This window comes from Fragaria vesca, linkage group LG6, assembly GCF_000184155.1.
Source record: "Fragaria vesca subsp. vesca linkage group LG6, FraVesHawaii_1.0, whole genome shotgun sequence".
Taxonomy (NCBI): domain Eukaryota; kingdom Viridiplantae; phylum Streptophyta; class Magnoliopsida; order Rosales; family Rosaceae; genus Fragaria; species Fragaria vesca.
In genome coordinates this window covers 14763-26442 of record NC_020496.1, presented here as the reverse complement: position 1 = coordinate 26442, position 11680 = coordinate 14763, and the positions used below count along the sequence as shown (strand labels likewise).

The window sequence follows — 11680 nt, the reverse complement described above, 5'->3', positions numbered from 1 at the left end:
AAAANAAAAAAAGATATCAGACTGATTTTAGACCTAAAGTTCAGGGGAGTAAACTGAAATTTTTCTATAATTTTAATTATGTCCGCACGTAATAATATAACCACGCCTAATTAAATAAGGTGTTATATACTTATATATAGGAGATATGGATGAAATATTAATTATTGGCGGTGGATTCAGTTAGTTTTTGCGATAGAGATAAATAGATTCATCAGTTAGTTTCTACTAAAATTTGGTGGCAGTACGTGAGAAGTTTTGCGGACCGGACCGGACATGAAAAGTTCAAAACACTTTATAAAAGGAACACCCTATTGCTGGGAGTATTTGATTATAAAGCACTCCAAATTTCTACGATCGAGAAAGCACTTGTTCATCAGTACGTGATATATAGAGATCAATTCAATCAAAATTAATTAAGGGTGTATCAAAATATCAAATCCGATCGAGCCTAGCTTATTATGCCAAATTAAGGTACGTGCAACCGTATATGGCTTCACACAAGTATATATATTCTTCATACAAGTATATACATGTTTAATTATTGTCAGTGCATTGCGTATAGCTTCTGCCAATCTCATACACTGGTGGCAGATCAAAACTATATACCAACGAGTAAGGAGTTCTTGTTTCTAAGAGCATAGTTGGATTAATTACTGCAATTGAGTGTGTGATTTGAAAATGTTTTGAGTCATACATGATTGAAGTTATAGTAAAACTCACATCCATTCACATTTTGGGGATGATTGATGCTATTGATTAAGAATACGATCACCATGTTAATAAGATCCTTTAAGGCTAGGGAAGGAAATCAAACCAATACTTTATACTCACTTAAGGAGATCGAGATCACTAGCTACCACAAAACTCTGCTAGACACCATTAGCAGTCGTGTGGATTGAGCTATTAGACATTTTCTTCTCTTCATCTCTTTTGTTGCTTAATTCTCTTCACTAGCTTTTCTTACCCGGCCTTTCATGGTGCACTATATCATAACGATATAGGTTTGGCCATGTACGTAGCAAGTATGTAAGGTTGATCAAATTTTGGATAAATGGAGTGCATTTCTAATCAATAATCGTTGAGCTTCTTAGACGTCGCTACCACGGTGCTCATGGCCTTACTGTATGAAGAGTATGATATGCAATACTCCACAGCCTTTCTTACTATCGCTAGTCCCTCCAAAGGACCAATGGCAACAACAAAGCCATCAGAAACAAAGTCCTTGCCAGCAAACCCATCGGCAACAAAGATACGGCACGAAGTCTGCCCTTCCAGTTCCTTGAAGCAACTCTTGTCGACGTCACTAAGACCGGTGTTGATGATTTCACACCCGCAATGGGGCACTTTTATTTCGAGACAAAACTTGGAGAAGCAGCCTCGCCTTGGGCGATATATGGTTCGCCAGTTCTGGTTGTCGAGAACGTCATGCATCTGTTATGCAAATCCAACTTGCAGTTGATATCATGCTCCCCTAAAGCTGATTCCACAATCGACCAATCTCTAATCAAATTTGATTCTATTATAACAGGAAAGCTCGATCTGAACGAAATAGATGACTTGCTGGGTTCCATCTACTGGCAACTGTTGTGTAGATGATGAGCTTAGGAGAGGAGGACATGGAGTTGATTGTGGGATAGAGGAGTCGGTGACCGCCATTGGTTGATTATGGAAGATCGAATACTTGGGTAATCTCTTGTTTGATTCTAAGAGGGTGTGATGAGAGTGGCAAAATAATGCATGTTTTGATTGAGCAATTAATCATCATTTTACGTATAAGAGGAAAGAGTTCAATTATGTTATTTGTTCATTGCATGCATCGTACGTTTACTTGTATTGAAATGTAATTTTGTGGACAAGTTTCTAATCAAAAGTTTGAAACTAAGCGCATGCATAGCATATGGATGAATGTTTAATTTTTGTCGGTGCATTATTACGTATAGCTTCTGCCACTCATACTGGTGGCAGATCAAAACTATATACTAGGCAGTTGATGGAGTGTATGATTTGAAAATGTTTCGAGTCATACATGATTGAAGTTAAAGTAAAACACATGTCTATTTTGACCATTCACATTTTCGGGATGATTGCTGCTATTGATTAAGAATACGATCACTTATAATTAAGGTCATAAAGCTTAATCCTTGTTAAGACCCTCTAGCAATTTTATTTGTATAAGAATCATTTATCATTCAGAGAATACACACATCATTTTATTTGATAAGTCTGTTTTTCTATAATCTGTCGAATAAACTTCCGTTGCAGTCATATTTTTAAAGAAGAAAATATGGTATCTGACAAGATGGCAAACTTGGGGTTGTCAAATGTTTATTTACCTGGTATGATAATCCTCCTACTGAGCTTCATGGTTTTTTACAAGCGGATTATTTGGATATCCCAAATTATCGGTTTTTATAATGGGAAGATTGCCTGGGTTTTATAGGTAGAATAAACAATGTATTTTGGTATGTTGTTTTGGTTTTGTAATTGGAATGGTTTTGGCCTAATCCCAAATTCCTCACTTCATGTAATTTCTTTTATTTTTATAAATAAAAAATCTGATAAGAGACGGGCGGTGGGTTCCCGGTTGTAGCGGTCCCCTTCGAGGTAGAGTAGGTGCTCTGTCACCCACCAGATTATTACAGAGGAGCTGATATAGCTTAATCCTTGTCAGTAGTTTAAATTAAAAAAAACACATCATTTCCTTTGTTTGATGTCTTTATTTTTAATCGAGATTACACCGTGTATTTAAGAAAAATTTTAGTATACAAATTCGTACAATAGACAAACCATGTATTTTGAAGGCTTTTCTAGGTAATCCAAGTTGGAAATTAAAATAAAAAAGAATAGAAAACTTCCAGCCAATGGAAACCCTCCATCTGTCCGTGGGCCTCACACAACGAACCAAATTGCCAGCGAAACGAGAGTCGGAGCAACGCGTCTCCCTTCCGCGAGTATAGCTCAAATTTTCAGTCCACTCTCCCCACCGTAGTATATACGAAAAGACAAAATTACCCTCGACCAAAAACCCAAATAAACCGAGTCAAAGCCAACCCAGCCACAACAAAATCGAAACCCACAGACCCAAAAATTTCCACTCTTCAAAACAACTCAGACGAGCAGAAGACGAAGAAGAACGAAGCGAAGCAGCTTCGGAATTCCTCGCTGGATTGATAAGGTTGGTGATTCGATTCCATTTTTGCTTCCGATAATTCCAAGGCTCTTGGTTCTTTAATTTTCAATTTTCGCTAAATAGAAACAAAGTGATAATCGGATTTTGATTTTGACGAATTAGAAGAGCTGGAGTGATCTGATTAGGCTATAGATGAAATGATCAATGAGGATTTTCTTCTCGCTGTTTAATCTCGATGAGGCTTTTCGGAGCTCGGAATCTTTTACTGAGGTGTTGAATTTGATTTTGGATTTTAGGTGTTGCAAAAATTTGTGAGGATAGATTGATGCGCTGCGTAGAGCTGTTGAGATTAAGAGCTAGTTTTTGAGGCTAATCGGAACTGTTTTCGGTCTGTTTGTAGTGGCACACAGAAGTGTCATTTTTGTATGATTAGGTATTGTTTTGGCTGATAAGTAAGCTGTAAATGGAGTACGCAAGAGGTCGAATTGCGGTATAGTATTTTTTAGTAGCTTTTCGACTGATCAACGAAAAGAGGGAGATAAACACTGGGAGCTTTCGCTATAGGGGTTATTTGTACTCACTGGTGTACTTAAGTTTAAGCATCCTTTTTATGTGCTGCTTTTCAACAATAACCGGTCCAAGTCTTTTAAGTGTTTAAGTCGTTGGTTGGTTCGGTTGTAGCTGCATTAGGTCTGTTGGTTTTTCAAGTTATTGATCATAGGTTTTGAGCTCGTAGTAATTGATACTCCTTAATATGTAGAGAAAGCGAATCTGTTTTCTTATCAAGTCTTGTTTTCTCCCTTTTAGAATTCTCGATTGATCCTTAACTTTTATTGCTTTCTGTTATAGTTTTTTCTGCAATGCACCGAGTGGGTAGTGCTGGGAACACATCCAATTCTACTCGCCCTCGTAAAGAGAAGAGATTAACTTATGTGTTGAGTGATGCTGATGACAGAAAGGTGAGTTATTTTGCATCTCTATCCTTCTTGTTTTTGAAGTATCTGTCTTTGATTCAGTAATTTTTTTGTTTGAAACACCGATCGTAGTTTGCGGGTCTTGTTGTAGTACATGTTTATTTTTTATTTAATATCAAGATATTTTTCTCCGTATAGTTTGGCATGGTACTAGTGCTAAGTCATTAATACTTGTATTACACTATTGAATGGTTTCTCTGTTTGCAGCATTGCGCAGGCATAAATTGTTTGGCTGTATTGAAGGCATCAGAGGCTGGGTCTGATTACCTATTTACTGGAAGCCGCGATGGAACACTAAAAAGATGGGCTGTGGCAGAAGATGCTGCTACCTGCTCAGCAACCTTCGAGTCTCATGTGGATTGGGTATTCATCTTCCTTCCAATGTTTAAATCTAGTATTTGACATGACTTGCAATATGATGTGGAGGGCTTAAATGGTGATAGTATTATTTCCCTAAAAATATAATGACCGGAATTCTGGTTTGGTCCTCAAGTTTCCTTCTATTTTCTACCAGTCTCATTTCAAGGTAGACAGGGAGTCAATTTTTCGACTGGAATTCGTAATCCATTCCAATGAGCCTAGTAAATTGTAGAAGGCAGAATGAAAAAAGAAGAATGAATTTGGAGTTATTTGCAATCTTGTAGACTTTTTTTGAGCAACATTTTATCATATTCTATAGCTCCCCATAAACAGTTACATTTAGTATCTGTATGAAAAACTGATTTGAGTTTATGTAATTCACTGCATGCATAAGTTATGAACTTGTATTTAGAGAGTGCTTCTGTTGTGCAGGTTAATGATGCTGTTCTTGCAGGGGATAATACACTTGTTTCCTGTTCTTCAGATACCACCCTCAAGGTTTGTTAGCCTTAACATTTGTTGTTGGTTTTGTAACATCTACATTCCTTTTGGGCTGTTCCTGATTCGTTATTTATTGCATCTTCTTTGTCATTGAATTGGACCAGACGTGGGATTGCTTGTCAGATGGAACTTGTACCAGAACTCTTCGTCAGCATTCTGACTACGTCACTTGTCTTGCTGCCGCAGATAAAAATGTAATTTTCTCGTCAAATTTCTGATCAAGTATTAAAACTGCATGGAGGAAAGGTTCTTGTCGGTGCATTCCTGCTGTGTAATTAGTTTTAATTCAATTTTGGTAGCATTCTCGAAGGCATAAAATATCTATATAATGAGTTTAATATTTGATCCTTCCATGGTAATATCCGTAGACGACCCTTACTTTCTGCTCATGTTTAATAGAATAAGTTGCTATTAGCGTTTTCCTAGGCTGTTGCCTTTGCAGACGCCGCAGACAAAGAAATAGGGGTTCTTAAATGTTTGGAGTCATATTAAGAGCAATTCTATACATTGGCTTTTTGTCTTGGTGATGGATATTTGAGGATGCAGAAATTGGCATTGTGCAGTCTTTGCGGTTATTTCTTTGCTTTAGATAAAAGTAAACTTCACTAATTTTTGAAGAAAAAGAGGGGGGAGGTAGATTTTTGTTGAAAGGGATGCATATAGGGACATACACGCTAGACCAACATTATGTCTGTCTTTATTTGTATCCTTTCCTTTTTAATACAAGTCATAAATTTCTATTGAATAAGAAAGTTTCTGATCCTTTTATAGTGTCATGCATTTTAGAGCAATATTGTTGCCTCTGGTGGACTTGGAGGGGAGGTATTCATTTGGGATCTCGAAGCAGCCCTTACTCCGGTCTCAAAGTCGGGTGATTCTATGGAAGATGATAGTTCAAATGGCACCAATGGGTCTGGAAATGCACAACCGACTACAAGTTTACGTACTATCAGCTCTAGCAACAGCATTTCTATGCACACAACTCCAGCACATGGATATGTTCCAATCTCTGCCAAAGGCCATAAGGAATCAGTTTATGCATTGGCAATGAATGATAGTGGATCACTTCTTGTCTCTGGTGGAACGGAGAAGGTAACAGTTTGATGTTCATGCTTGGTTTTTATGTTGACTCTGTTATGGTTCTTGTGGTCATAACCAAACATCTCTTGAAAAAGCTCTGAATTGTTTATAATAACTTTTATCTTCTTTAAGTGGCCGAGGATAATGCAAGAGTGGTAATAACTATAAATTATATCCTGATTCCCTCTAGGTCGTGCGTGTTTGGGACCCAAGAAGTGGCTCAAAGACTATGAAACTAAGAGGGCATACCGATAATATCCGGGCTCTGCTTCTTGATTCTACAGGCAGGTTGGTTGGATTACTTATTCATAGGCTACCTTGATCGAATGCTTTATATGATTTTTAAGTGTAGATGACTTGTAATTTAATTCAATGTAATCAAGTTTCATTAGTTTGATTGCATTAGACTTGCATATGACTTTAACGTTTTCCACTATTTTTTCTTAAATGTCTTTCATCGATGATACTGAACACACTTCTTGCATATGAGTTAGACCATGATCTGAGATTAGAATGATTTATTCTTCCATCTGATCTATTCTATTTGGTGCTTTCATGCAAATTTGTTTTGTTGTCAGTCCATTGACATTGACCAATTTCTCTTTGAACTCTCATTTTTGCAGGTTTTGCTTATCAGGATCTTCTGATTCAATGATTAGGTTGATAACTCACCTATCTCCTCTTTACCATGCAAACAAATAGCATCCAAATGCGAGATGAATAATATTTACTTATGTCATAAGTAGTTGGTAGTATGGTACTTTTTCCATTTTCTACTTAAATCTGTCTATTTTTTGTAGACTATGGGATCTTGGTCAGCAAAGATGCGTACATTCTTATGCGGTGCACACAGACTCTGTTTGGGCACTTGCCAGTACGCCAACGTTTAGTCATGTATATAGTGGTGGGAGAGACCTTTCTGTGAGTACAGTTCCTCCTTACTACTTGACTTCCTCTAGACATCCTTTGACTTTGGCTGTTTGGCTTTGTTGCTCATCATTAATGCCCAATTCTGTTTATATTCTCAGTTGTACCTGACAGACTTGGCCACAAGAGAGAGTCTTTTGCTTTGCACAGGAGAACACCCCATTCTGCAGTTGGCTTTAGATGATGATAGCATATGGGTTGCAACAACAGATTCTTCAGTTAATAGATGGCCTGCTGAGGGGCGCAATCCTCAGAAAATTATCCAAAGAGGCGGTGCTTTCTTGGCCGGAAATTTGTCATTCTCAAGAGCAAGGGTGTCCTTAGAAGGATCTACCCTAGTAAGTGCAAACTCGTTTTCTGTTTCATGATATTTCTTTCTCAGTTCCTTTTGGGTATTGAACTTACTGCAGCTTGGTCATTGTTGTCCAGGTCCCTGTTTATAAAGAGCCAGTCTTTACAATTCCTGGAACTCCTGGAATAGTTCAACATGAAATATTAAATAATAGACGTCATGTCTTGACAAAGGTAATGAGGATGACTTTTGCATATGTTATTTTGACGAGTTTAGAGTTAACTTCCATCCTCTTGTTTTGTTTATATGCAATCTCATCAACCAATGCAACTTTTTTAGGATACTGCTTCCTCAGTGAAGCTGTGGGAGATTACTAGAGGTGTTATTATTGAGGATTTCGGAAAGGTAATTTATATATATACATATATATATACACAGTCCGTTTCAGATACGGACGTCCGCACTAAGGCGGTGCGGACGTCCCTCCGTTCACCACCGTACGGTGCCGGCGAGGGCGCGCCTCCACCCCAGCGGACTCCAGCAGAGTCCCCGACCACTTTCCCTCCCCGACGAGTCCGCCGAATTCCAGTTTTCTGGCCAGATCACCCAAAACTTCAAACAAAGTCAATCTGGCCGGAAAATTGGAATTCGGCGGACTCGCCGGGGAGGGAAAGTGGTCGGGGAAGCTGTTGGAGTCCACTGGGGTGGAGGTGCGCCCTCGCCGGTGCCGTACGGTGGCGTCAGGAGGGACGTCCGCACTTTAAGAGCCGGGCGGACGTCTGCACCTGATAATCCCTGTATATATATATATCTTTGTATATATAGATAGTATTATTTTCATATCTACCCTAATACAATGCTTCCTCTGGAAGGATTCCTGACTGTTTCTTTTCTATATAAATATATAATATTAAAACTTCAATTTTTAGGTACATCATAAGCATTTATCCTTTTAATGTGTATCATGCAGGTGTCTTTTGAGGAGAAAAAGGAAGAGCTTTTTGAGACTGTATGCTTCCTATTCTACTGTGATTCCAGCTTAATAAATCTGATGGATTTTATTCTGAGTTACTGATGCTTACTGCTTTAATGCTTCAGGTAAGCATTCCTGCATGGTTCACTGTGGATACCAGGCTTGGAAGTTTATCTGTACATATGGATACCCCACAATGCTTTTCAGCAGAGATGTACTCTGCAGACCTTAATATTGTAGGAAAGCCTGAAGATGACAAGGTAGATATCATCTTGACCTCATCTTTTCTTTGTTTGTTCTTCCCCCTCTGTCAGTGGGTTCTGGAAATTGTCTTATTGTTTATGTTATATTGGTTAACTAAGAACGTACTCAAAAGTGCGAGGATGCGCAACCTTTACACTGCAAGTATACCTAGCAGGTAAAAATTGAAAAAGAACGGTGTTCTGTGTGTGATAGAAAAAGTTCTCTCAAAAGGCTAGCCTTGATTACACAACAGTTTTCTTCTCTCCTTCAAAAGCTTAGGTCGTGTACTATCACTTTCCAACCAGAGACATAAACGACCCTCTCTCTCTCTCTCACATTGTAGCTTCTAAATGAAAATACATTCCAGTTGAACTCTGCATGCTGAAACTGAAATACTTGCGGCCAGGCACTACAGAAATAAAGAGAAATAACACGTTTAGAATGATTGTTAGTATGTTCTAATTTAATTATGGATCAGTGCTTCTCATATTTACAGTCTACTATTCTATAAGCATTTCCAAATGTGGATACATTATTTGTTTGTTTATTATTCATTCTTTTTGTTAGTTTGTTAAAGAGACCTTTCCCCTACCATGCCACAAAAGCAGTTGTACCAGGTTGAATTTATTCCTTGTATATCTGCAGGTTAATCTAGCACGAGAAACTCTTAAAGGGCTCTTGGCTCATTGGTTGGGGAAAAGAAAGCAAAGATCAGGAACACAAGCCTCAACGAACGGGGATGTGTCATTGGGAAAGGAAATTACTCCTAGGAGTATTACCCAATCAAGACTTGAGGTGGATAGTAATACCGAAAATGATTCAATGGTCTATCCTCCCTTTGAATTTTCTACAACATCCCCACCTTCCATCATCACTGAGGGCTCTCAGGGAGGACCATGGCGAAAGAAGATCACTGACCTAGATGGAACTGAAGATGAGAAGGACTTTCCATGGTGGGTTCTGGATTGTGTGTTGAACAATCGCCTACCTCCGAGAGAAAATACCAAGTAACTTTCTTATTCTTGATGTGTCTCTCTTGCTTTTGGCTGGAATTTTAATTTGACTCTTTTCAGTAGACACTGGTGTGGGTATATGTTTACAAAAAAAACCTTCCCCGAAGAATGCTATAAACTTTGTGCGTGTTTCAACTGTATTGTGTCATTATTTTCTTGAGAACTGCACAAATTGTTTTTTACAGAAACTGAACTTTACGCTATCATAACATGTATTAGGAAAGCCATTATTTCCTGGTTCCTCTAGCATTAGGTTTCCTTGTCTCAAGTTCTCTAGCTTCTATTTTCATCTCCTTTTACACTGAACATTTCTTTCTCTTCTTTTTATATAATGCTGAATTTTAATTTTGCCTATGAAATTCTGGTATTCTTTGGCTTACAATAATTGGGGCTCTGGACTAGTAATCTACTTTTGGATGATTATTGTTCTCAAAAATAATTTTTTTGGTAATATTTACAGGTGCAGTTTCTATCTACATCCTTGTGAAGGTTCAACTGTTCAGATCCTCACACAAGGAAAACTAAGTGCACCTCGTATATTACGAATTCATAAGGTAAAGTTTTGGAGTCCTGGTGCTTTGTGCCGCAATGATGAAGAATATTGTTCCATTGCTTTTATGAAATTCATCAGGAAAATTTGATATTATAGTAAACTGGTGTCCGGTGCTTCTCTTGAAAATTATTGTTTGGTGGACCTGATGTATTCTTTATAAACAGGAACTGTTAAGTTGGGTTGGTCATTTTAAAGCACTTTAACATAAAAAAACTTTTCATTAATTTTATATTTGCTGTAGTCACCATTGGAATGAAGTTAATGTCTCGAAAATGTAACTCACTTTCAGATGAAAGCTTTGGGGTTGTATATTGCACACACGTATCTTTTCTCTTCTAATAAAGTTTATTTTGTCAGACATAATATTTGGTTGAGAAATGACACTCACTTTCCTTCCGTGGTTATAAATTATGTGTTTTGACTGATAAATTATGTGTGTTACATATATAACACACGCACACACGTATAGTGTTCACTCTCCCTTCTGTATGACCTTGTGCCTAGTTTATCCAGAAAATATCATATGGCCAACTTGTGTTTTAGTCTGTTTGTAGGTGTGTGTGTATATTTGGTTATGTTAATTTGGCGTCCTGTTTGATATGCAGGTGGTTAATTATGTAGTTGAAAAGATGGTCCTGGACAAACCATTAGATAGTGCAAATCCTGATGCAACATTTGCTCCTGGTCTTGCTGGAGGGCCACTGTCTGCCATTGGAGATGGATCTTTTCGGTCTGGAATGAAGCCATGGAAGCTTAAACCTTCTATAGAGATATTGTGCAACAATCAGGCAAGTGGACAAACATTTTGGATGGCTTCAATTGATACACTCTTTCTGTCCTTCTCAGACTGCGTAACTCATCTCTTTGTATCTGCAGGTCTTATCGCCAGAAATGAGCTTAGCCACAGTGCGGGCTTATGTATGGAAGAAATCCGAGGACCTGGTTCTAAATTATAGGGTGGTTCAGGGCAGGTGACTCTGCACAGATTTTGTGAAGGTGAGGTTTTTCTGGTTTTGTTTTTCTCTCTATCTTTTTTACTTCATATGCTCTTTATAGCCATCAGTCCAGCAATGACGTAGTCAAAACGTGTTATCAATTATTTCCACTCTTTTATTGGTTAACACTTATTTTCACTCCTTAATACCTTCGTTGAAAATCATGAACTTGAGACCTGAAACTTCAAATTGTTTCAATAGATGAAATATAGCAGGTTCCATCGTTCAATTTACAACTGTTAAGCACAAAAAATGTTTGTAGTTATTTGTTTGGCTGATTGTCTGCAAAAGTTTGAAGGAACATAAATTTTATTATTTCACATCAGAATTTGATGAGGATGAGTGCAAGACTATCTTATTTTCTAAAAGAGACAATATCGACTTGTGTCAATACGTTCATTACTATGGTGTTCATCCTTAGAATACTAATACAGACTATAATGTATGTCATTAACTAAGCGCAGGAGTACCTAAAGCTTTGTTGTTGATATTTAAACTTGCAGGTCATAGTTTATTTTGATACTGGGACATTGATTCTTCTGGTACACTAGTGGTAATCAGAACACTTGTAAAGTTTGGTAGCCAATTGATTACCATAACCATGCATCCTACAACTTGCTGAGAAGGCTCTGGTTAGCA

The 11680-nt window shown here is 37.8% G+C and overlaps 1 protein-coding gene across 1 annotated transcript; it reads left to right on the top strand.

The window, feature by feature from the left end:
* The first annotated feature begins 3088 nt into the window (after positions 1–3088).
* Positions 3089–11680, top strand: LOC101313712 (WD repeat-containing protein 48 homolog). The gene is made up of 19 exons (XM_004301954.1): positions 3089–3175; positions 3980–4089; positions 4312–4467; positions 4897–4962; positions 5070–5159; positions 5752–6057; positions 6236–6333; positions 6669–6704; positions 6846–6966; positions 7074–7310; positions 7402–7497; positions 7604–7669; positions 8235–8273; positions 8363–8497; positions 9126–9487; positions 9954–10047; positions 10652–10834; positions 10923–11042; positions 11545–11680. Exons 2-18 carry the CDS (start codon positions 3991–3993, stop codon positions 11019–11021), a joined length of 2283 nt encoding a protein of 760 aa, XP_004302002.1. The 5' UTR covers positions 3089–3175; positions 3980–3990; the 3' UTR covers positions 11022–11042; positions 11545–11680.